Source organism: Nelumbo nucifera, chromosome 6 (genome assembly GCF_055504915.1).
Source record: "Nelumbo nucifera cultivar China Antique chromosome 6, China Antique-T2T, whole genome shotgun sequence".
Lineage (NCBI taxonomy): Eukaryota > Viridiplantae > Streptophyta > Magnoliopsida > Proteales > Nelumbonaceae > Nelumbo > Nelumbo nucifera.
The window spans coordinates 2,188,965-2,214,879 of record NC_142654.1 but is presented as its reverse complement, the minus strand read 5'-3'; the positions used below and the strand labels follow the sequence as shown (position 1 = coordinate 2,214,879).

At 39.2% G+C, this 25,915-nt stretch overlaps 2 protein-coding genes across 15 annotated transcripts; both read left to right on the top strand.

The window, feature by feature from the left end:
• Positions 1-1,976: 1,976 nt before the first annotated feature.
• Positions 1,977-19,012, top strand: LOC104609300 (peroxisomal (S)-2-hydroxyacid oxidase GLO4-like). 14 transcript variants are annotated; one of them, XM_088889802.1, is made up of 15 exons: positions 1,979-2,293; positions 2,404-2,551; positions 5,208-5,637; positions 5,716-5,941; positions 13,006-13,153; positions 13,260-13,384; positions 13,466-13,512; positions 13,593-13,670; positions 13,818-13,942; positions 14,574-14,631; positions 15,321-15,383; positions 16,829-16,898; positions 17,168-17,268; positions 17,743-17,847; positions 18,591-19,012. In XM_088889802.1, exons 3-15 carry the CDS (start codon positions 5,359-5,361, stop codon positions 18,768-18,770), a joined length of 1,605 nt encoding a protein of 534 aa, XP_088745928.1. In that variant the 5' UTR covers positions 1,979-2,293; positions 2,404-2,551; positions 5,208-5,358; the 3' UTR covers positions 18,771-19,012. The 14 variants fall into 14 exon arrangements, 13 of the variants coding, with proteins under 13 accessions (XP_010273881.2, XP_088745928.1, XP_010273882.2 ...); XM_088889803.1 differs by having other exon boundaries at positions 2,069-2,293; positions 2,407-2,551; XM_088889807.1 differs by having other exon boundaries at positions 2,080-2,259; positions 2,407-2,551.
• On the top strand, positions 9,405-10,684 carry LOC104609390 (L10-interacting MYB domain-containing protein-like). The gene is made up of 2 exons (XM_088889810.1): positions 9,405-9,882; positions 9,997-10,684. Exons 1-2 carry the CDS (start codon positions 9,550-9,552, stop codon positions 10,549-10,551), a joined length of 888 nt encoding a protein of 295 aa, XP_088745936.1. The 5' UTR covers positions 9,405-9,549; the 3' UTR covers positions 10,552-10,684.
• Positions 19,013-25,915: the final 6,903 nt, after the last annotated feature.

The window sequence follows — 25,915 nt, the reverse complement described above, 5'->3', positions numbered from 1 at the left end:
GGCAATTAAATGCAGAGAGTTGAGGCGTGGAGAAATTGATATCAACTCTGCAAACTAATGCATAGATCGACTTCTAATGAGACCAAAGAAAAGCTTTTGGATCTCTTCTGAAAATGGAACATTACTTGTTCCTTCCACTGTGTTTGTTTGCAATGCAAATCTAAACCAGATACAAAATTTGCACCTGGTTTGGTTATGCATCTGCTTGTAACTATGATTTGCACTCCTACATGATGCAAAATTTCTAATTTCATAGTTTCATTTGCACTAGTTTTGTATCTCAAAACTGATGCAAAATTTGCAGCATCTTCTTTCTACCCAATTATCTCTCAAATGAAGTGGGGACCATAGCATCTTGCTTCCTACCTCACCTCCAAACAAATAACCCTCTAAATACCTCCATTTTCTGTCATAAAGTGGGGGCCACTTCATTCTATTTCTCATAAACAAACAATACAAAGCCAAATCTAAAGCAAAAGTAAACCACACTCAGCCTATTTGCACTCTCATACATTTTCACGAGGAAAAAAACAAGGGAAAATTCCTGATCAATAACCTGTACTTAAGGGGTTGTTTCAAGTCAGTCCCCGAACTTCAAAATGTGTCTCTACGATACTTGAACTTTCAAAATCTGTCTAATAGATCCCTGCCGCTAACAGCCCACCAGTTATTTGTATCACGTGATGACATATGCCACTTAAAACTTTTGAAAATGTCAAAACTGCCCTTGAAAGAAGACACTGTTTATTGTGTTCTACTTTGAGACTGAAACATTAATTTTTTGTAGAAAGTGCTAGGTCAACATTAAGGTATATCTGGATTCTGGAATCACTTTTCTCAAGTTAGTGCTTCATCCCATGTAACCGGGAATGCCTTTGATAGACCTTCATTAAGAAAGTCTGAGAGTCTTTCTGACAAACGTGTAAAAGTTTCTGTCAACTTTGCCGCCAGTTGTGATTCATCCCTGATAGTCTTCCTTCTGTTTTCTTTGATAGCAGTATTCTTAGAGTCTTCCAAAACAATGGGGTTAACACTTCGGTCCTGTTATGCAGGAAAAAACCATTTATCAACACCTTTAGCTGCAGATTTTATCTGCTTAGATAATACATTGCTATTGGAAGACAGCTCAATTTTCTTTGATTCCATACCCTGTTTGCTCAATCCAGCACCTCTAACTTCAAGAATCCAAGCATCAAATCCTTGGCTTGCCATGTAACGTGTAAAAGAAGACTGCAGACAGTTCTTAGTCAATACTAACAGGTTGAAAAAAAATAAATGCTAAACCCTAGTTTTTTTTTCTTGTTGCATAGATAAAGAAAAATACTAGGTTGGATTCAACCCATGTACTGGACTCACTTTTCTCATAAATACTACCTTGATTTCTATCAGGGACTTCCCTCTATAAAAAGCTATGTTGTTCAATTCAATCCCACCTAATACTCATTTTCTGAGTACAACTCTGCTTGCTTTCAACTCTCCTTCGGTGAAAAGAATTTTGTTTTTGTTCTTTGGAAGCTTTTGAAAGCTCAGATTTCTGGTCAAAATTTGCTTCAGACACAGTAACTGAATGGACCATTTACTGGTCCTGGGAGTGTCTTATCTGCAGGAATTCAACATTAACGAACGCCACGGTCACTGCATTTAAAACGCTACCAATTCAAGCTGCTTGTCTCTTGAATTGGTTTATGTGGAAGTGGTAGACATTTGATAGGTATTTTTGTCATTTTACTTATTAACTTATTAGATAGTTTTTGAAAGTTCAGATATTGGGAATTGTTTTAAAGTTCAAGGCCTGAATTGACACAATCGTACAGGGTAAGAATTTTCAAAAAAATAAGGATTTTTGAACTACAATAATAAAACAGCAAGGACAAAAGAACCCATTTCCTCTAATACCCATTTAATTGCTGCCACGAATTGGGTAACGAGCATCCCATACAAGATATATTGAGTGAACACTTAGGCTCTATTTGTTTACTGAGAAAGGGATGAGAAAAGGGAATATTCCCGAATGATTCTCCCTTTCTTGTGTTTGCTTGTTGGTAAACAGTATTTTGGGATGAGAAATAAGAGGAACGCGGGATCCCAAAATTAAGTGAGCGGGATCGCACCAAAACAGTGTTGCCCCGATGAGAAAAAAAAACGCTAAGAAAATTGCTCGGGCTTTGTCAGAGCAAGAAGTCGATAATCTCCTCTCCCTTCGAAGTAGCAATCCAACGGCCATTTCTCCGGTAGCTTCTTCGGCCATCTCTTTGAAATGTAACACAAGATCCATGAATCTCTCTCTCTAGCGGTCCTGTTCTACCCTTTTTTGTTGTTTTTCGGTCCATAATTCTTTCTTCCCCAACCCCATGTTTTTCCCCTCAGTGGCTGGAAGCTCATCTATAGGGGTTTTACTTACAGCAGCAGGAACAACGGAAGGCTGAACACCGCCCCTTAAACTCAGAGAAGTGTGTTTTCTTTCTGATGTCATTGTTGATCCAAGACAAAATCTTGAGATAGAAAAACCATCTTCACTCTTTGAATCGAAGAACATCTTTCCACGTTGCAGGCAAGTTTTTCTTCTTCTTCTTTTTCTTTTTTTTTTTTCTTTTTGTTCAGAAGGTTAAATGTAGTTAGAAGATCTTGGCTTTCTTTTGGATATATTTTTGATGATTATAAATAGAAATAGGGCCATTTTTGGAAGGATCGGATGAAAATCCACATATTGGCTTTGGATCTACTAGAGAGATCCTTGTTTGGAGATAAAATGACTTATGCGACGAGAAATTATTTATGTGCTTAGGGTGTTTTTGATGGTTTGAGTTGTGATGATATATGGTGCTTGTTTATGAAATCGATGGAAGCTTGACGTTCCAATCAGACTTCTTCCGAAACATTTTGTCTTGCTTATTTTTATTCCTTTCAGGACAGGTGTATCCCAAACTAAGCTTCAGGGTCTGATGTAGTTAAGAAACTGATGGAAAAAGCGATTATGTCCTTTCACTCAGTCTTAAACTAAGATAGATTTTAATGGGATTATTTGAGGTATTTTAGGGTGACTGAGTTAGGACTTTTCTGTATGGATTTTGTCTTTATTGGTATCTATGTATGTTTAGCATACTCTGTTTATGTTGGAATTGATGCTACAATGATTTATTCCTGATCCACAAATCTACCTGCTTTACTCTACAATCTGCTTGTAGCTTAATTAGATTAAGAGCGAATTCTACAAATCCACCATCAATGTGTTTCTAGTTTGTACTATTGATATTACCTTCCAATTGGGTGTAATGCTCACCACCTATAAAACAAGAAACAATATTCCTTTTGATCATTAGCAAGGGCAAGGAGATCTTAATTAATACTAAGTGAACTACAGTACATCAACTTTTAATCTGGGAGAGCACCACTACAAGTACAAAAAACTAAATACAACGACAAAGCACTCAAACACATTTTGTCAACCATCATACATTCATCTTGTTACCATTCAGTACTTTTCTTCTTCATCAAGTCCAGAAGGCCTAAAGTATATATCAGTTGCAATTCCTGGAGCAATCTCTTCTCTGATGGACTCATTCCTATGGGTCCTGATTAGGCTAATATTGTTACAACTTGGTGCCTAATAGCCCTAACCCATTGAGGCCATCTTCTCTTCCTTCTTCTTCTTCTACACATGGTAAATGGGTCGGAACAAGGAAATTTTCACACAACACAAGAAGCCTCCACTCAAGACATACGGTATTTTTCTATCTGTATTTTGTTTGGATTCATTTTATTGCAGGTATAAGATATTTGGGTTTTGTTTTTTCTCTCTTCCTGTGATATGTAATGGTGCTCCGGAAGTTTTTTTTTTTTTTCTTTCTTGTTTTCGGTTTAGGATGGGCAAATTTCTGGGTTATGCATGGGCGTTGGGTTTGGTCGTTCTTATTTGGAATGAGCTCTGCCATTTTGCAATTTTTTTTTTAATTTCTTTCTTGAAGTAATGTTTCTTGATTGTATGATGAATAATGGAGCATTGGTATGTTTTTGCACTTTTGATGGGATTCTAAAATCTCATTTTTTCTTTAGTCTGAAAATTTTTTCTATTTCGCATCTACAAGAAAATAGATATACCTTTTGAATTGCCGTTCGTTGCTTATTTTGGTGGTATGTTTTAACTCTGTAGTTTATTTTGGTTATAAAAACACTGGTGTCTTCTACTATGTTTCACCAAAAAAATGTCTTCTGCTATGAAGAGTCCCCTCCATCCCCACCATGTTTACTACATGGGTCGCTAGGCCTGGGGGTGTACACAAAAAGGTTCTATATGAACCGAGCAGGTAAAGAAAGGTTCTACAGGGGGAAGTCAAAATCTTTTAGTTTCGGTTAAAGAAACTAAACATACACCAACTTTTGTATGGGCTTCTATTGTATCTTTCATGGATGACAAGATGTTTTTTTTCTCAGATTTTGCCAACTGCATGTTGCTTTCTTATTTAGTGTATTCATGGTACACTAAAAGGTGGCAAGGCTTGACCCAATGGGCCAACCTGTCTTCCACGGTTCCACTTGCATGACAATAGATGTTTGGGCTAGTACATTCCTCCCAAATGATTAATGGTTCTGATTAGGGTGATACTCTGATATTTTGTCAGTCTAAAACTGATTTACCTGATCCAACCAGGTAAATATTTCAACAACCTGGCTTACCTGTGCTACTTAATAATGAGTTTTATCCCACCCAACATGGGTTTCATATTTTTGGTCAGATGGTTGATGATTCTTTTGGTCCATCCAAAGCCAAGAATCCATGTCATATGTTTGATTTGTGGATGACTCAGTGGCTGATATGATCAGTTGGCACCCCTGCTAGTAAGTTCAGGATTAAACCTGCTCTGCTGAATTGCAGGAACCATGCATATAGTATATGACCTGGGCCTCTCGTTTTAGGTGATTAGAAGAATTTAGTGATTGCATTAAAATTTGGGAATTTGGGATTAAGGCTGACCTTTGGGGGTCTTTCTTTTGAGACTTGAAAGGAAATAATAACTCGGTCTGACCAAAGAAGGGTAAAAAAATGCAATTATTGTTTGATTAGTAACAGTGAAGGGAGTAAACTTATTCATGGTTAATGGTTGCTCTTATTTTTTTTCATTGACTACTTTTCCAGCATGTAAATTATATAGGCATTTTAGAATGAATTTCCCAATTTATTTATTTATTTGTTTGTTTTCTATGAATAGATGGAGCAAAATTTGCTTTATGCAATTGTTGGGGCTGCAACTGCTACGGTTGCAGTTACATTTTCAATGTTGCAAGAATATGTGGATTATATTGATAGGGAACCATCTGTGAACTGGGATTTTGAATGAAGGAATTTATTGGATAGATTATATGGACAAAAAGATTATTCGTGAGATAGGAAGACTACATGATACAATGAGGTGCACGGTAAAAGAACAAGTGGCACGCTTCCTACACATACTGGCACACAACGTTAGGAATAGAACAATGGGCTTTCATTTCAGTCCGTCTGGTGAGATTGTGAGCCGTCATTTCAACAACGTATTGAATGCTTTGTTGAGCTTGGAGGATAGGTACTTGATTCAACCAAGTGGTACTGAAACACCTCCAGAAATTAGAAACCGACATGATTTTTGGCCATATTTCAAGGTAATTAAGTGATAAAGTCTTCTTTATGACGTATACACCCATAAAAATGAATAATAAAAAACTTAAATCTACTGGCAGGATTGTGTTGGGGCAATCAATGGCTCACACCTCCTTGTGAAAGTCCCTTCTACTGATGTTGCTAGGTTTCGAGGTCGTAAATCTTATCCCACACAAAACATCATTGCTGCATGCACTTTCAATTTGTGGTTCACATATGTATTACTTGATTGGGAGGGTGCCGCATCGGATTCTCACATGCTTAACAATGCTCCGAGGAGAGAGCATAAATTAGAGGTCCCTCAAGGTAGTAATAAACTCTCACAAGATACATTTTTATTTAATAAGTATGTACGTGTTTTCTAACTTTTTATATTTTAAATAGGTAAATATTATCTTGTAGACACAGGATTTTCATTAAAGACGGGGTTCATTACACCATATCGAAACACACGATACCATCTAAAGGAATGGGGTGCACATCAACCTGAGAACCCAAAAGAACTGCTCAACCTTCGACACTCATCACTTAGAATTGCCGTTGAACGGATCTTTGGGGTATTGAAGAAATGCTTTCCAATCTTGGTATCTCAGCAACATTACACAACTATGTCATGGGTGTGGATCTGTATGATTTCATCATGCGTCAGTATGATCGAGAAGCAGTTGATACTGAGGATGATGCAGGAATTGATGATTTAAATGATGATAGAGCAGACAATACACAAATCTCCCAACTATCCCAACGAGCTAGTAGAAATGAACAATCAAGGGAAGTGATGAGGGCAGATTTGGCCCTCCAGTGAAATTGCGACACGTGGCACCTCGTGACAACTAGGCAAATACTTACCAAGTTGGTGTCCCCTCCCAGGCATCGGTCTGGCTGGCCTGGCGCGACCTGCACGCGGCCTACGGGCGGCCTGCGCGCGACCTGGCCGGACCAGCCTGCCATAGGTGCCGACCTGCGCGCGACCTGGCCGAACCAGCTTGCCACAGGCGCCGACCTGGCAACCTGGCCCAGACACAGGCGCCGACCTGGCAACCTGGCCCGGACACAGGCACCGACCTGGCAACCTAGCATGGACACAGGCGCCGACCTGGCAACCCGACCCGGACACCGACCCGCCGACGGACACAGGCACCGACCTGGCAACCTGGCCCGGACACCGACCCGCCGACTGACACAGGCGCCGACCTGGCAACCTAGCCCGGACACCGACCCGCCGACTGACACAGGCGCCGACCTGGCAACCTAGCCCGGACACCGACCCGCCGATTGACACAGGCGCCGACCTGGCAACCTGGCCCGGACACTGACCCGCCGACTGACACAGACGCCGACCTGGCAACCTGGCCCGGACACCGACCCGCCGACTGACACAGGCGCCGACCTGACAACCTGGCCCAGGCGCCGACCTAGCCGCCTGACACAAGCGCCAGCCTGACAACCTCGAGGAGTTCATCACCGTACCCCGGTTCTGACGGGATATGACGTCTTACCGTTTGAAGGCTTTTCACCCATCTAACCCGCGAGGTCACCACTATATAAGGACTCCGACCCCCAAAGCCCAAGGAAAGAGAAAAAAGGATGGTAACCCCCGCTCTCTAGCTCTCTCATTTCTCTCCAAGCCCTCTGTAATCAGAATGCTAACTTAGGCATCGGAGAGTCCCCGCCGGGAAAATACCCCCGGGTCCTCTGATTCAGTTCTCGCAGGTCCCTCAGCTCCCGCCGCCTACAAAGGAGAGAAAATCACATCACGCGGAGAGTAGTCGGGTTGCGCTGCACCAGGGAGCTCCACCATCCTCTAAGTTGCAGGCCGCCTAGGAGCAAGTCAAGTGACGAGTCCACCAGGCAGTTCGCCACCAGGGAGTTCACCACCAGGCAGTTCGCCACCATGTGACGGTTCAGCACAGGCTTAGCCTTACCTACGCTTGGCAGGCTTACGTTAGGGACATGCCCGTCATTTTCGCCTGTAAGATTTTTGGGAGAACTGATGTCATCTTCAGGCAGACCACCAAAAGCTTAACGTACTCTTTGAGGAGGGGTGGTCGACCTCCTTGGGTGCCTAACCTTGGCACTCCTAGACCTTCATCCCCTTGCGGGGCGGCCCTGGTTAACGGCTAGCATGGCTACCAGGGTTCCTCATGGGCGCACACTTGCTCATGGGGACAGTGTTGGACCGGCACTGCGCTACCGATACTCAAGGGAGGCTTGGCATGCGGGCCTGGCTCAAGCATGTCCCTTCACCTCGCCAGCCCCTTGCCCAAGCTGATTGAGCTATCCCGTTGCCCCTAGCGCACGGGTGTGTTCCGGCCCAAGCGGTTGCCTATCATCATGGCACACAGGTGCCTGTCATCATCGGCATACAGGAGATCCTTCACATCGGTGCCAAGTCACCTCATCGGCGCATGGTCGCCTTCCATTATGGTTGTCCCCCTTTAGCACGTAAGTGGCGCCTCCCATGGACTGGTCTGAGCCAGGAGAGTGCCTCGGCCATTGGACTTGAGGTCATGATCCAGTGCTACTAACTTTGGTGGAGCCATCCCATCGGGCAACTCCTAGCCTCTAAGCGCATAAAGGCTTGTCCTGGCCTGCCTTGGCCAGGACGCCGCACGGGTTTCTTTCGCTGTAGAACTACCCCTGTGACAACCAGGCAGCTCGCCACCAGGCAGTTCGCCATCAGGCAGTTCACCATCAGGCAGTTCGCCACCAAGGAGTTCACCACCTGGCAGTTCGCCACCAGGCAGTTTGCCACCAGGCAGTTCACCACCAGGCAGCTCGCCATCAGGCAGTTCACCACCAGGGAGTTCACCACCTGGCAGTTTGCCACCAGGCAGTTCGCCACCAAGCAGCTCGCCATCAGGCAGTTCGCCACCAGGGAGTTGCCACCAGACAGCTCGCCATCAGGCAGTTCGCCACCAGGGAGTTCACCACCAGGCAACTCACCATCAGGGAGTTCACCACCAGGCAGTTCGCCACCAGGAAGCTTGCCACCAGGGAGTTCGCCACCAGGCAGTTCGCCACCAGGCAGTTTGCCCTCAGGCAGTTCGCCACCAGGCAGTTCGCCACCAGGCAGTTCGCTCCCAGGCAGTTCGCCACCAGGGAGTTCGCCACCAGGCAGTTCGCCCCCAGGTAGTTCGCCACCAGGGAGTTCGCCACCAGGCAGTTCGCCACCAGGCAGCTCGCCACCAGACAGTTCGCCACCAGGGAGTTCGCCACCAGGCAGTTTGCCACCAGGCAGTTCACCCCCAGGCAGTTCGCCACCAGGCAGTTCGCCCCCAAGCAGTTCGCCCCTAGGCAGTTCGCCACTAGGCAGTTCGCCCCCAGGCAGTTCGCCACCAGGGAGTTCGCCACCAGGCAGTTCGCCCCCAGGCAGTTCGCCACCAGGGAGCACCACCAGGCAGTTCGCCACCCGGTAGTTCGTCACCAAGTAGCTCTCCACTAGGGAGCTCGCCACCGGGCAGTTCGCCACCAAGCAGTTCGTCACCAAGCAGTTCTCCCCCAGGGAGTTCGCCACCAAGTAGCTCATCACCAAGGCACGTCACCACCGGGTCAAACAACGAGGTACTTAGCCAAAAAATTTATACATCACGAAAAATGGTACGTGACCAAAAACGGTTACATCAGGAAGGAATTCGTCTCAGAGAAGCAATAGCTACCCAAATGTGGGCTGATTATGTCTTGTATCAATCTAGGGCTCGACATTAATTTCTTCCTGTTGTTTAAATCTTTCTTTCTAATATAACTTTTGTTGTATAACTTTTTTTTCTATGTGCACTCACTTCTTTAACTGATTATGATGTTTGACTTTATTAATTGCCTATTGCTATTTATACAAAAATACTTTGTATTAATTGGTGTTATGGATATATATTGTTGATTTGCATTGTTCATTTGATTGACATGAAATAGAAATGGACTCTTCTAGCTCTCAGCCTGAAAACAAGAATGGAAAAACAAATATGAGTTGGACACAGGACATGGATAATTTACTCATTGACACACTTGCTGAGCAAGTCAACTTTGGAGACAAGGTTGACAAAAGTTTCAAATCACCGGCTTACACTGTAGCGGCACGTGATATTAGCACTAAGTTTTCAGTTGAATGTACTCAAGGACACATACGAAATAGGCTGAAAACAATCAAGCAGAATTTTGCAATATTAAAAAACCTTTTGAATCAAAGTGGCTTTGCGTGGAATGATTCAACCAAGACAATAGATGCAACACCTATGCTTAGGATACATATATTGAGGTAAAATAGATTAACAACACTTACTTTAAACACTTGGTTTACAAATTATATGAAAGATGACTTATTAGTATGGAAGGTGATTTATTATGGAACTCCCATGGTAAACGAGCAGGCACATCCAGAGGCAAAGCAATTTAGACGAAAAAACATTCCAAACTATGACCAATTGGCATTGGTATGTGGAAATGATCAAGTGACTGGGATTGGTGCCTTTACAGCCAAGGAGCTAAATAAGCAAGATGCAATTTCTGCAACTGCCACTAGTGCAACACCGAATGTTGAGCATGTGTTTGATGACATTGATGAGGCTGAGAATTTTGGAGATTCTAACCTTCAAGCAAGGCCGGTGGAGGCAAGTAGTTTTGCAGAAGGAAGAGTTTTAGGAAAACGGAAGTCATATGCTTCAATTGTTGCTGAACAAGTGCAAGACATTGCTATACATCTCAGGAAACTTGCATCTGCAGTTGAGAGAGGGTTTTGTTTATTTAGCAAGGAAAAGGTGTATGCCGATGTTATGAGCCTAGAAGGATGTTCAATGGCATTTTTTATGAAAGCATATGACTTCTTAGCTGAGTCTGAAAGTCGAGTTATGACATTTTACGGAGTGGAGCCACATTTGAGGAAGGCATGGCTTCAAATGAAGTTAGGGCATCCATATTGAAGTGATGGATAAAAGACTTAAACTATTATAACTCACATTTATTAACAAACTAGGTACTAATTATATATGACAAAAACTTGTTTTGATGGTTGAGCCTTTGCGTCCATTTTGTATATTTTTTGGGGATGCATTGGCAATTTGATTATTGTCCTTTTTTTTTTTTTGCGATGGTCAATCTACTTGTATTAGGTGGAATGAATGGTTATATTTTACCACAATGGATTTATTGGTATATGGATGATTATGACTACATGGAATGAATAGGTTGAACTGTTGGCATTGTTGAACTAATTACAGGTTAAAGACAAATTCAAATGATTTATTGATGTATGTATGACTTTTTGAATGAAATAGGTTATTGAATGCAAATTCTTTGATGTACCAACAAGTCCAAATAATAAAGCAATTTTAGTTCCTAGTAGTTTTTTTTATGAATGCATGCACGTGCTTTTTATGGATGAGTACATTGAGTAGACTTATGAACAAATTCTATGATGAATGAGCAGGTCCAAATAATTAAGCATTTCTTACTCTTTTTAAGTAAAAGTTTTGAATGAGCAAGTTTAATAACACTATCATGCTACATGGCAAGTTCAATCATATGTGTCATACATTTGGGGGGTGCAAATTGTCATAAAAGTAAATTACATGCATTTTTATAGTTTAGCATGATTTTTCTCCTATAAATTTTCTTGCAAAACAAACACTAGAAAGTGGATTTTCTCACAAAAATTTTCTCAGCAAACAAACACATTATAACTAACTGAGAAAATAAATTTTCCTCTTCTCATCCCAACATTTCTCATCCCATCCTTTCTCAGTCCAATTTTCCCAGCAATCAAACAGAGCCTTATGGATATGGACAAGGTGCAGATTAGATGAATGACGTGTAAATATATGTAGTGACAAACTGACAATGGAGGAAGACAAAAGGAGCACTCCAAGCATTTAAAATATGCCCAAGCGTATGCGTAAGCATTTACAAGTATATATAAATATGTATATTACAAAAAAGCTCCACCCAGGAGACAACAATGGCCGGCAGAAGCAGCTCGGCCACTCTCCTTCTAGTGCTCCCTCGCCCTCAGCTTGCATGCTAGTTGTCCTCTTGTTAATTTCTTGATCTGTCTTTTATAAAGCTTGTTAGTTTTTCGCGCCAGGTATGATCTTTCCTTCATTGCTATCTTAACTTTTGGTTGAATTTTATATTTTTTATTTGAAACGCAGAGTTCAGTTCCTGTTAAGAGGTTGGCACTGCCTAATCATCGACATTAGGCGGATCTTTGTCTCCATTGGCAAAGCCATCTCCCTAGCTCTACAGGGGAAGTGAAGGATTACAGGATAAATTGAAATGTTCTATTTACTGTATCTTTCTATAAGTTATAACTATACATCAATAGGATCTTAATTATAATGGAGTAGTGATTATTAATTAAATTCGAGAGAAATTCGGTAGGTCTGGAAAATGGCATTATATTTCTGATCTAAGCTAAAGAGACCATGAGGGATGACTTGATCTTCATGTAGGAAATCTACTAGACATATATATGCGTGACACCAAATTAAGCTTGAGCAGGCACATATAGCTAGTCATCAAATAGCAAACCCAGTAGTAATCACAGTGGTTAGAACTTAGTGATGAACCATGAAGATGCAGAGATGAGCGGCTGCTACTTGGGCGCTCCAAACCTGCACAAAAGGAGAAAAGAGCAGCTGCCACACGATATGGATCCGAGACACTGGCCCGCAGCAGCAAATCGCAATTCGGCACTTCTTAATCTGAATGGAGCTGGAGCAGAGAGGATCATTTCCTTTCTGTCTAATGTGCTTTTCACACATGCAAGAAGCAATTGGGAGTGACTCCTTATATAAATTACTTTCTATCTCCAATCGTTAAGTTCCCTATTATTAGGAACAAACAACAACAAAGTAATCAATTGAGATAAGTACTCCTCAACAGTATAATTCATGCTTCATTAGATTTGAGACAAGTGTGATCTAACCACTTGGTCATCAGTCTAAACTGGGTCAAATGTATATCCACTGACTCAGTAAGAACTGGAACTTGGATCCAGAAAAACCCAATAATATTGTATCTTTACGCATAAAACATTTTCCAGTAAACAACCAAATAAATTTTCTTGTATTTTAAAAGGTGAATGATTCAGTAAGAACTGGAACTTGGATCCAGAAAAACCCAATAATATTGTATCTTTACGCATAAAACATTTTCCAGTAAACAACCAAATAAATTTTCTTGTATTTTAAAAGGTGAATGATTGTGTGTGAAGGTATTGCATAGAGATAACCATGAAATAATCATCACTTAGAATCAAAGGAGGGCATATGGGCACTCTACCATCACTTAGAATCACCTACTCACTCACAGGCAGAGATGTTTGTATCTTGCATACATGCCGATAGCTAGATATATTATGACCATGTTTTTTGCAGGTGAAATGGCAATGGAACCAGTTAACGTGAGCGAGTTCCAAGAGCTGGCTAGGCAGGTTCTTCCAAAGATGTACTATGATTTCATTACCGGTGGAGCTGAGGACCAGCACACTCTTCAGGAGAACATAGAAGCATTTCGTAGAATTACGTAATGTACCAAACCTACATAATAATGTATATTGCTTTTAATGTGTCAAATGGATGGAGCTCGCCATTTTACTATTGGCTTTATATATGTATGGGCTCTCACTCAGGTTTCGACCGAGGGTTCTTGTAGATGTGAGCAGAATAGATCTGTCAGCTACAATACTGGGTCATAACATTTCGGCACCCATCATGGTTGCTCCCACTTCAATGCATAAATTAGCACATCCTGAAGGTTAGAGTCCTGTTGAGATAGTTGCTACATCAGTACTCTCTCTATTCATATACTCTGATTCGAATTTGTGAATTTTCCTAGGCGAAGTTGCAACTGCAAGAGCTGCAGCAGCTTGTAACACTATCATGGTATTACTTCAGTCTTGTTAATTACTACCTGTTAATTTTTTATTTTGAGCATGTAAATTCTCAGGCTGTTTGAGTTGTAGGTATTGTCTTCTACGTCATCCTGCACTTTGGAGGAGGTGGCTTCCAGCTGCAATGCTGTTCGTTTTTTTCAGTTATATGTATGCGATCCTTGATACGTCTCTGTTATTTCAATGTTTTAACCGGTCCATTAGCTGCATGGAGTAGCAGCATCTTGGATTACTAATTGTTAGTTTTAGATGGTTGATAGAAACCCACAAGTAGTTTTGGTGTTCCTAACTGAGCAGGTAATGAGAAGACGAGATATTTCGGCTCAATTCGTGCAGAGAGCTGAAAGAAATGGATACAAGGCTATTGTTCTGACAGCTGATACTCCTCGACTTGGTCGAAGGGAGGTGGATATAAAAAACAGGTATCGTTTCTGTTTGAAATTATGAGTCATTGCATATACAAGCATGTTTTTATAATCATTGATGATTAAGGCTATTTCTAGCGAAAAGCAAAAATACCCACTTAAGGTACCTATTAATATTTGATGATTTGACCATTCAGTTGTAGGAGGTTCCCCCTTGAGTCTTGACAGAGCTAGTGTTTGTGCAGATTATTAAGGATATCACAGTTGAGTTTTTTTCCATGTTAGTTGTATTGTAGGAGGGTCCCCCTTGACAGAGTTAGTGGTTCTTCCATCACCACACTAGTGCCCGAAACCTTGGAACACACCAAACGTTTGAGAGGGTCTTGAGCTCTCTCCACTACCCAACTGCACAGAACAATGTAGACTCTTCTTTCATGCTGGGTCACTACCGTGTGGGAAGAGCTGGGACTTCCTCTATTTATAGAGAGGTTCTGGAGTCATTCCATAACCGACTCCATCCCTTATAACTTGGATGCATGTAATGCCTTCTGATGCTATGAGTGGGTGCTGCTAATCCAGATTTAATTTTTTGAAAAACTCCATGAAAAACAAAATTTAATTATTTAAAGACCATACTCCAACATGGCATACAAAAATATCTTACCTTACACACTGATGCCCTCTGCAGACTGGTCTTGCCTCAGTTGAAGAATTTCAAAGGATTGATATCAACAAAACCTGTTTCTGTAAGTAGAACACCTAATTACTTCACTTTTTACGGTCCAAGTACTCAAAGATCATATTAGTAATTTAAAACTGTATGTTTTCCCATGAAAAATTCATGTAAGTGTTCCTCTCCATGTTTGAAAAGGATTCACTTTAGGGGAATGATTAGGGCATATCCCATTTTTTATTAAGGGGCACATTCCTAGTCAAAAGACAAAAAACCACTCTTTCTTATAAGAAAGGTCAAAACATGGAAGTGCTTTTGTCTTTAAGTGGTTTACTATTTGAGTTGAATAGCAATTAGGGATGTGCCCCTTTTATTAAAGATGATATACCCAAACGACTCTTCGACTTTTCTGCACCATTCCTTATAAGTGGTTAAGAATGCTTGCTCGAAATTCTAATGATTTTATTTTAGTTATGCTAAAACTTTCTTGTTATCTTCACACCCTAAACTTTCTTGAACTCTTTCTGCCTTCCCCCTTCTAAAAACTTTAAGTTAGTTTCTTTTTAGGTTTCAGTATCATGCCTGGACCATGTTATACGCTGTCCAGTGTCATTTGCAGAAACATTGTCTTAACACTAATCCAATAATATTTTTTTTTTTTTATTTATATTCTTGTAACTTGTCTTATTATCAACCAAAATCTCTTCCACTTTTCATATCATTGCATATGGTCGTTTGTAATTTTTTTCCAAATTTTTGCAGGAAAAAGGTTCTGATCTTGAAGCTTTAGTGTCTGGAATGCTGGATGCTTCTTTGAGTTGGAAGGTATTAATTAGTAGTTAAATTGCTTTACCTTATTTAATAGTATCATACTTTCTGAATTCTGTCAGATGTTTTTTTCCTTGTAAACATCTGAAGGGATTTATTATAATATATTTTCTAAACCATGCTTGCACAGCTCCTCTAGTCAAGGATCATGCTCTTGTAGGAGTAGGGCTGCTTCCAAATCTTCAGACTCAATGACTCATATTCCTGCACAAATTACTCGCCCCTCACTTCTCTATAATCCCCCCTACCCACTTGGCTATTAAGAGTTTAATCCCAGTTTTTAGCTTGATTCTTTTTTCTTGTACATATCTCGTTTTCTTTTTTTACATGTAACTGATCAGGATTTTGTAAACTGAAAGATAAAAAAAAGTAATAATAGAACAAGAATTAAGAAAGGGAAATGAAGATGAAGAGCAAAGAACCCTTCCAATAATAAAAGAGAGCTTGCTCTGCTGCTACACATGCCCAACACACAGTCGACCCCAAAAAGAACAGAAAAAGAACTAACTCAGGAGTAAGTGTTCCAATACAAAGTCTGTCTTTTTCTTTCTCTTCTTGCTAGCATCAGAAAGAGCAACTGCTGATCTCAGAATTGAACAGAAAGTAGCACTCAAGCTAGAGGACAAAGCCATGGCCTCTCTAATCTGGTGGCAAAATTCCCAAGTAATTTTTCCAGTCTTGGAACTTGACGAAAAGAGAAAATAATGTAGGAAAAGAAGTTAAGTACTCTTACTAGAGTGAGCATGGTCACTAATGAATGAGAAGTAATAAGATCTGTAGATTATAGAGGAAAAGAAGCTGGTCAATGCCTGAGAACTAATTTAGGATGGCTATAGTCTAGTGAAAATACTGGTGGGTTTAGAATGGAGAAAAAGTGATATTCTGATGGCATAGCAGCAAAATACAAGTTCAAAAGTCTCTGTAAGCTATGAGGTAGGCTAAGTCTGTGCTTCTTTGACATGCTCAAATACACAATGACCAGAGAATTCTAATGCCAACAAGCCTCTTTAAAGCAATCAAGAATTGCTAACTTAATCTAAAGATACCAGAAATCACTAAAAATAATAAATCAAAGTTCTATATGGTGTGATTATGCAAATTGCTAGAAACATTAAGTATTTAAGTTAATATAAACAGTAGCCTTGCCTTTTGCTATGAAAAAAAGATTTATAGAACATTAAAACCTAACCCTACAAACACCTCCTTGTTTTTTTTTTTTCAGTTGAAGCTCCTTCAGAAGAGATTTGCTCATATCAAGTTTCCAACATCTATAGATGCTTGAATACACTACCAAAATTCGTCATTGAGTTTCCATGTTTATATAAAGGCATCAATCAAAGAAGAGATAATAATTCTGTAACCAACATAATTAACTTTACTTTATCACAGCTGGTTTGTTTTGGTGTTTTTATTGGATTATAAGGGAAGCAAAACTGCTACAGGATATTGAGTGGTTGAAATCCATAACAAACTTGCCGATTCTGATCAAAGGAACACTCACAGCAGAAGATGGTAAGTCCATGTTTCTAATACTTTAATCTTGTTACTTTCCGAAAACCTCCCAAATTGGGAAAAAAATCTAAAACAAATAAGAAGAGCAATCTTACTGTTACTACTTTTATGATTGTATTTAGCCTTTGTGTTGTTCTCTCTCTCTCTCTCTCTCTGTGTATGATTGTATTTAGCCTTTTAATTCATAGAAGGAACTTTTTTTTTTCTTTTCCAATTTTCCTGAAGTTGAATTGAATGTTTTCAATGACCTTATTTGCAATCATGTTCAGCTGTAAAATCAGTGGAGGCCGGGGTTGCAGGGATAATAGTATCCAACCATGGAGCACACCAGCTTGATTATGCACCAGCCACCATTTCTGTTCTGGAAGAGGTGACTTAAGTAAAATTCTAAGAATAATTAATTTCATATGACAATCCACTTATTCTAATGCCATATATTTTACTTTTACCTTTATTAATTTGGCCAGTAGCATTGTTCAGTGTAACTATCATTTGTGTTTGATGGATGCCTAGACATTAATTGGCATATCTAGTGCAACAGAAGTCTACATTTTGTTCCAATAAATACCATCGATAATATGAAAAGAAAGAAAATGTTGGATGATTAAGTATCCGTTTTCATTCTCTAAGTTTCATATCTTACCTCACTTCTTTTGTTTCTCTGTTTCCATAAATGCCTTGTCAAAATAAATAAATAAAAATAAAAGTAAAAGGGTATTTCACTCTCAAAATGTTATAATAATTATGCTCCTCACAGAGGTGACGATCTAAAGATGTGGGAATCTGCCTCTTCAAACAAAAATGACCTTTTTTTTTTCTTTTTGAGTTGATGCTGGAGGAATAGGTGGTTCAGGCTGTTGGGGGAAAAGTTCTTGTTCTCTTTGATGGAGGAGTACGGCGTGGAACAGATGTTTTCAAGGCCATAGCTCTTGGTGCCCAAGCTGTTCTTGTAAGTAAGATTTAATTCATTCATTATTTAGCATGCACACTGGTTTTGATAGAACACAGTTGTTAACGTAAACAATAAACCTTAAGCATATAGAAGTAAGAAAGTCTGGAGTAATAAGGTCCAAATACAGCAATAAAGGAAAAGCAGACACTCAATTTGGAGCGATGCCAAACAAAAGCCATTCTTGGAAGGTTTCATCTATAACCATTTAATTCACTCACAAACTTTGGTGTAGGGCAGAATTTCCCCAAGCATGTTGACAATGTAATAACTCCAACATGGTCTCTCACCTAGTGAATTTTTAACCTTGGCTTCTATTTTCAACCCAAGAGAATACTATGTTACTCCTATGCCATGCCTACTCAGGAGTCTGGACTCAAGAGTAGGAAAAGATACTCAGACCTCTCATATAATGGCCTGTCTCTTGTGTAAACTATAACACAAATTATTGGATTGATGATCCTAAGCCTCTGCTGCATGGTTTTGTTGCCCCATTCTTTTAGTGTACAGCTTTTCAAAGAGACCCCAGCAGGTGAATTGTTGGAATTGATGCATGAGTCAACTGTATCTGTATGGAGACCTTGAGTGCCCATCACCATCAAATACTAAAATAAGATAAATGTAATAAGCAACTGGAAGTCTTAACTCATTGGAGACATCACAATGTCAATATACTCCATAGTTTTATTGACACCCTGTCCATTTTTGCATCCATCTAACGATTTTGTGTACATTTATCATAGGTTGGGAGGCCTGTGTTCTATGGGCTAGCAGAAAAAGGAGAATATGGGGCCAGGCGGGTTATAGAAATGCTAAGGGATGAGCTTGAGCTCACCATGGCCCTCTCAGGCTGCTGTTCCATCAAGGAAATTACCAGGAGGCATATTCAGACACAGAGTGAGAGATTGCACTCATTGCTATAGCATTGGCATTAAGTGAAGGGATATATCCAAATTATGTGCCGTGTTTCATTTGAAACATCAAGCAGACTCAATAGATTCAAGAGTAGGGTTCGATAACCAAATAACAAAATCTTTTTCCTTGGGATCTGCATCCATATTTTGTGTGCTAGACATGTCCAGAAGATACCGTGTTGATGGAAACTATATATCTCTTGTAATTTATCTTTTGTTATGGCACCGATAGCTTTCTTACAACCATCTAATCTGCAGTGTTGGTCCTTGGGCGAGGGGGGGGAAGGTACTATGAAGACAACTGCCTAAGTCCAAACCCTGAGCCTGTAGGTTGAGATGCTTAACAGTGGTGTTCCTTATTTGGGGTTGAAATCTGTTGCAGCAATCCGGATAAGAAATACAAGTCATATAATCTGAAGAATTGAACATAAACCTTATAGAAGTATGCGGTTATTTTTCCTTAAAAGAATTTCCAACCTCTACCAACTTCTTTATGGAGGAAAGAGTAATGCCCAAGGCTCAGTAGTTTGGGAAGAGCCCAAATACAAATGTGTTAAGTGGTATTTCTAAGGCTCAGTTTGGAAGGAGTACAAATACAAATTTGTAGAGTACAAAACCTTGTATTTTGTATTATTTTATATATATTTATATTGTACATATTTGTATTTGTACTCTTTCCAAATTGAGCCTAAACCTTATATTTGCACTTTGGGAAGAGTACAAATATAAATATATAAAGTGCAAATACAAGGTCTAGAAACGCCTTTATACAAGGTTTTGCATTGGACATTAAGGATTTCTATGGAAACGATTAATTGAAGTTAAAAAGAAGAAAGAACCAAGGAAAAAAAAAAAAAAAACTAAAGTTCTACAAAGAAAAGACAGAAATTAATCAAGTTTAGAGCCAATTTATCAAATATGCAATTGAAGCTAGGCACTAGGATATCCTTTTATTTCTTCAAAACTCGAAAACATGGGAGAGACCCAATACAGTAAGGCTGTGTTTGGTTTGAAAGAAAAGTAGGGAAACCTGTACAACCTTCCTTTCCCTACCTTTTCTTTCAAACCAAGCAAAGCCTAAGAGAGTTAACCAAATTGATGTTTTAGAAATTGGAAGAGCACAGAAAAGTATTGTCTTAGGCTTTTAGCGGAGAGTTATGCCAAACATCCAAATGTATATAGAAGAGAGAACCATACATAGGAGATGAAATTCCAATTCCTTTCTTCGTTTTCTAATTTTAATAGATATCGCTGTTTAATCCTTTTCCAGTGATTCACTTATTCAATGTTTTGACTAATTCGACAAGCAAATATTTATGATCCTGAAAGAAATTAAGTACTAACTGCTAACCAGAAATATAATGGCCAAGAAAAAGAAGGATTGGTATCAAAAGGAATTGTGCCCATGGTTTTCAAAACCGGACCGGACCGGAAAAATCGGGAATCAGTCACCTGATTGGTTCCGTTTTTCTTCAAACCGGCTTTTTCCCTTAAAATCGTTGATTTTGGTCAGTAAACCGTTGAACTAACTGGTTAGCCGTTCGAATGGTTTTGACCGTTTTTCATTTTTTTTTTAATTTTTTGTCAGAACAGGCTGGTCGTTCGGATCGAACGATCGAACTGTTCAAACCGGTAACTGGACCCCTGACCGATTCAGTCACCGGTTCGTTTTTAAAAACCATGATTGTGCCATAAAGAAGAAGGCTTGCCATCAAAACATGAATGCAGATTGCCTATAACTCAATATAATTATCTGTCACTTGTCAAATTCTGTGCTCTGCTAAAGAATTTAGGTCCTCCCTCCGGCTCCATGTTTGGATGGAGTTTCATACATTTCCATACCATGGACGTTAGATTGTTGGCTTTTTGGTGTTGGAATGGTAGAAAATTTTGTTCAGGGGGAACAACTTTTGGATTTTCACTAAAGTCTCCCTTTAATTGTTTCAGTGGATCGATTTTCTGTCTTCTATTTTGATCTTCTCTATTGTCGTCAATTATGTCACATGAACCCAGTAAAACGTTTTAACCATTGAATTATCCAGGCATATCAGTCCACGTGTCATGTTTCATATCACATGACATGAGAGGTTTTATCGATCAGTTCCTTTGGAGTTGAACTCAATCCACAACCCAGAAAAAAGAAAACGAGTAGGGTCCAGTTTGATGTGTTGTGTTCTGTTTTTCAATTTTCGATCCATCTATCCTATCCATACCCAACCCACAAACATACGCACAGATGGTGGCATGGGCACAGAAATGAGGCCGAAATTGTGCCTTTCTTTATCAATGTTACCCAGGTGCACATGTTTCAGTCTAAAGTCCTAATCAAATGGGTTGGAGTGTTGGACAGCCCACCATACTGTCAAGTCCTTAAATGTATTATTGTCAAAATTCATTGATGTACATACATGATAACACACGTTTAAACGCCTCTTGAAAGAATTTGGAGTTTCGGATTGGGTGGAGACAAAATCATGCACAGCGGACTGGACAATCTATCACAAGTGAACACATATAAGGTGTGGGCCTTGCAAGAACACGCCAACGGAACATACCTGTGACCTGTGACCTCCCATTTATACAAAACACTACTGGCCTGGGCTTATCCATTTGTGATAAATTGCCCACCCCGCTTTGCATGATTTTGTCTCCAGCCCATCGGACCCCCTTGAAGCTGGATCAGACGAGAGGACATTGGTTCACGTGTCTCCATCCGTGTACTGATGGATGAGGTTAGTAGAAGTCCACGTCCCAGGTCCTGTTTTGGGCCCACTGCCCACGAAAGACCAAGAGAACGAAGATAGGCCCATATTAAGAGTCGGAGTCAAAAAGTTTGGCAGTTGGCCTACACACCACATGCTCAGGCCTCAGGGTGGTTAGCAGTCTGTAATAAATGGTTCAGTACATTGAATCTTAAATGGGATGTGGAACCTCAATGCTTCCATCATTTACTGTCGTCCTAAGTAAGGCCAATACACAATACTGTATTAGGATAGAGTTAGTTGCATTTGGATAACCTACAGGATTTGTGCTTTCGACGTCTAAAACTACATAGAACGATATGGGGTTTGATTTGAAAGTGTTTTACCTTCAAATGTACAAGTGAATTTTCTCGAATTCTCAAAATACATTTTTGCCTTAACAGAGGTGTTCATGTCAGCATAAATAATAATATTCATGACCAAATTATTCTTGAATGGTGAGTTTGAGGAAAAGTGGTATTTTCCAGTTTTCAATTTTCTTGTTTGTTTTTTGCATTTTTAATGTTTTGTTATAGTTTCTAATGCTTTTTATAATTTCTGTTTTTTTTTACAATTTTCTATTTTCTACAATCTATAAATTTTTGGTGCTTTTTCTACAATTTTTATTTTCTGATTTTGTTTTTCAATTTCTATAGTTTCTATAATTTGAAAATAATTTTTTATTTTGTTTGCAATTTCTATGATTTTTTATATTTTTTGTAATTTCTATGTTTTTATGTATTTTATATTTGAAAATATTTTTTTTGAACTTTTCCTTTTTTTATGTCTAAATATTAAAATGTTAATATATTAACACCCGTTGATTTATTTTGTATATATTTTATATTTTTCTATGAAGGTTAAAATGGTAATATATTAACGCCCGTTAATCTGTTTAATGTCAAGTTAGTGACATGGTGAGTTTTAGACAATTTCCCTATTATATTTGTTATTGTTACGCATATATAGCATCTAACCATCAAAATTGCATAATTACCATCCATCATCTGATAGTAAATGGACTCCGGATCACCTGCCAACAAAACATGTTCCAATCCTCTACCAACATTGTTTCACACGGCACATCTCATACCTTATAGGTCCCACTTTTATGATGGGTCTCAGTCTCATGGTGAAATGTGTGCTGTTAGATCAAATTGGTAAAGGATTGGAATTAGCAGAAGATCTCAGCTCTGGTAAATGGTGTTTAACCAGGCTGATCAGCAGGTGGGCCCATTTGGAAGGAACTGTCCAGTGTTGGTCTTAGTTTTTTTTTTCATTGTTTGTTGTTAATAACCTTGGGACTAACCCTCAAGCTAAATTTAAGTGGTATATAGTCGCTTTCCTCCTAAAAGAGTACGGGTGCAACTTGGCGGGCCCAATCTGAGACCGAATCAATCCAAAATTTTTATTCGGATTGGGCTCAAATTTTCAATTCTCAGCTTGAGCCCAAGAATTCGCATTTTTTTTTTTAATTTTTTAAGTTGAGTCCGAACGTAACCCTTTGGTAACTCAAACCTAAGGCAACTGTCCAAACTCCACCCGGACCCAAATCCAACCTGAATGCATTAAATTATAGTATAAATTAAGCTGCGGTTTAAACCTGAATTGACCATAAATTCAACCCAACCCATCCGATTTACACTCCTAATGAGCAAAAATGGTGAGCTCGCGGCTCGTCTGCTATGGTTATGGTTGTAGCGCTGTAGATGGGCGAAGGTCGTGGGCGATAACAATTAACAACAGGACTTCATCAACCCAACCCTAGATATTTCCGCAGAAGCCGCGAATCCCGCTCCATGTCTACACTCCGTAAGAGTATGGAAATATTTAAAAGGAAGATTCTAGCTGATGGTACTAACTAGTGAACTTCCTGCTTTTTTTTTGGACAGTTTAATGAACTTCCTGTTAGTGATGTCAATTGGTCGGTCTATTTCGATTTAATCCGGATCAAGGTTCAAAGTATCGACTTGCTCGATACTAAATTAGTAAAAACACTTCAACTTTTTTTAAGATGACAATAATTAACAGTTATACTGTACAAATTAATATTTAAATATTAATAAATATTTATATATACAATTAAAGAATAAACATATAACTTGATATTATATAATCAAATTTTACTTTTCGTGATCTGCACCAAAATCAAAGTATATATAAAGCATATATCTACAGTCTGTTAGATGGATATAAATTCTACCTAATTCTAATTATTCATTGCAAGGATAATAATAATAATAATAATAATAATAATAATAATAATAATAATAATAATAATGTGATACATTGAACCTTGGTCTTGATAATCAAGTCCAAATCAATAAAGTAAATTTGCAGAACCAGTTTTAAATAGCATAAAACAAAACAAAACAAAAGGAAGATAACAACAGAAAAAGGAACACTATACATAGAGATAAATTAAGAAACGAGAGCATCCATGGGTAGAGCAGATCCGGTAACCTTCACCCCGATAACGAATGGTTAGGTATTCCCCTGATCGGGTTAGGGGGTGTTTGGTTCATTGCAGATAAATAACTTTTCTACTGATATCAATATATTTTTATCACTAAAAAAAAGTAAAAACATTTTGACTTCCTATCTATAAATAGCTTTGAAGAGTACACAATGAGTGCCCATTTGGTAGGGCTTTCACACGCTGGCCACACAGCTTTGAGCTTTGTAAGGTGGAACCCATATGGAAAGTTTCGAACCTCTATTTGCTGAAAAAACCCATAAAGCCCAAATATGCTTTCATTCAGCTAGAAAATAACTTTTTTGGAAAACTGGTTTGGTAGCTTCTTCAAAATGGCTGATATTGAAAACAGCTCAATCAAAGTGAAGCCCTCCCAAACAGGCCTTAATTGATATCTTACTATAGATGTACTAATGAAACAAGTATTTATTGATTTTTTGAGATCCATATCCTATTCTGTCTTGCTCTTCATGGTGCCGCAGCACCAGTCAGCTCAGTGAGCTCACTTTATTGGGGAGGAATGGAGGAAGCCATGCAAAAATTCGAAATTGGGGCATATTAGAATCTATTTGGGATCGGGCTGAGCCCAATTCTTTACCAAACTCGGATATCTCTAAGAGAAGGAAGAACCGAAGAACATGGAAAATCAGAAGTCTGATTCTAGTTTTAGCAAATTCTTTTACGGCACATCAGTGGTGATGACTCGTTCATGCTATAATTCTGTGAGCTACTTAAGAGAGTGACTAGGTATTCACGCTATTCCATTTCGCAAATCAATGACTTTTTTTCAACAAACCACTGATTGTTTTTTCATTAATTCCAAATATATAAATACTTTTGTTGAATTTGTTTATTTCATTCACACCAAGCAAGAAAAAAAAAAGAAGATAAATTTTCGATTCGAGAGAAGTTAATTGGTCAATGGAAACCCCAGCTGATGCAGTAAAAACAATTCTAAAACATTAAGGCCAAACACTGCACCTACCCGAAGAAATTGAATTTCACATATATATTTCAAGTGGGCATGGGCCCTGTCAGCCTGGCCCACAACAAATAACGAATTTTAGCCTGGTAAAGACGTTACAGGAACAACTGGATCACATCTCTGCGTCGCCTCCATTATCTATCACGTCTCTCTCGCTCTCTCATTCAATTGCATTATCTAACTGGGCCCTAGCGTATCTCACTGGATCCATATGTAATTCAGCTTTTACTAGCCTGGCATATGAAACAATTGGACCCACTAAAGTCCAACCACATTGTCCAGGACCAGGAGGAGGAGCGTAAGCAAGCTATGGTGGAAGATGCAATATTACTGCAAGTATCGCTATCACCTTTTTCCCGTTCTTGCTTGATAAGCTAATCAAACAAATAGAGCCAAGATACTCTCCTCAAAAAATAAAAATAAAATAAATGTACATTTTGGTTTAATTGGATTGGAGTACCTCTAACCTCTCGGACATACATAGGTTTAGTTGAACGCAATAACTGCTCAGAAGAGTATAGAAATAATAATAATAATAATAATGATAATGCTTTAGACACCTACAACCATTCGGCCTTTTACTGTGGACTCTATGTAATTTATCATTGGCGTGAGGTGTCATCATTGGTTTCACAGCCCCTTACACAGTTATTGACTTCAGTTAATCCACATACACGTCAAATTTTGCAAGAATGGGAGAGAGTACAATTTGAGTTGCCCCGGTTAGCATTTTACTTTGTTCTGGGTTTGGGCTGTCAGACTATGTCCATTCAAAATTTGACAAAAAACCCTACTCCAGGTGCACCTAAGTTGTACCTCTATGAATAGGCTATAGGTAGGATGTAAACGAATCGAGTTTAAATTGAATCAGACAATATTCAAATTCCACCAATAATTATTTTAACTAATTAATAAATATATTATTTTTGTAAAATATAATAAATATATAAAT

What these genes read in the sequence shown, in the direction of transcription:
- LOC104609300 (XM_088889802.1), top strand. Translation starts at nt 5,359, where the DNA reads ATGGACAAAAAGATTATTCGTGAGATAGGAAGACTACATGATACAATG. An exon ending in CAGCTTGTAACACTATCATG is followed by an intron (nt 13,513 to 13,592) that starts GTATTACTTCAG and finishes TTTGAGTTGTAG; the next exon opens with GTATTGTCTTCTACGTCATC. An exon ending in GAGGTGGATATAAAAAACAG is followed by an intron (nt 13,943 to 14,573) that starts GTATCGTTTCTG and finishes TGCCCTCTGCAG; the next exon opens with ACTGGTCTTGCCTCAGTTGA.
- LOC104609390 (XM_088889810.1), top strand. Translation starts at nt 9,550, where the DNA reads ATGGACTCTTCTAGCTCTCAGCCTGAAAACAAGAATGGAAAAACAAAT. An exon ending in CACCTATGCTTAGGATACAT is followed by an intron (nt 9,883 to 9,996) that starts ATATTGAGGTAA and finishes CCCATGGTAAAC; the next exon opens with GAGCAGGCACATCCAGAGGC.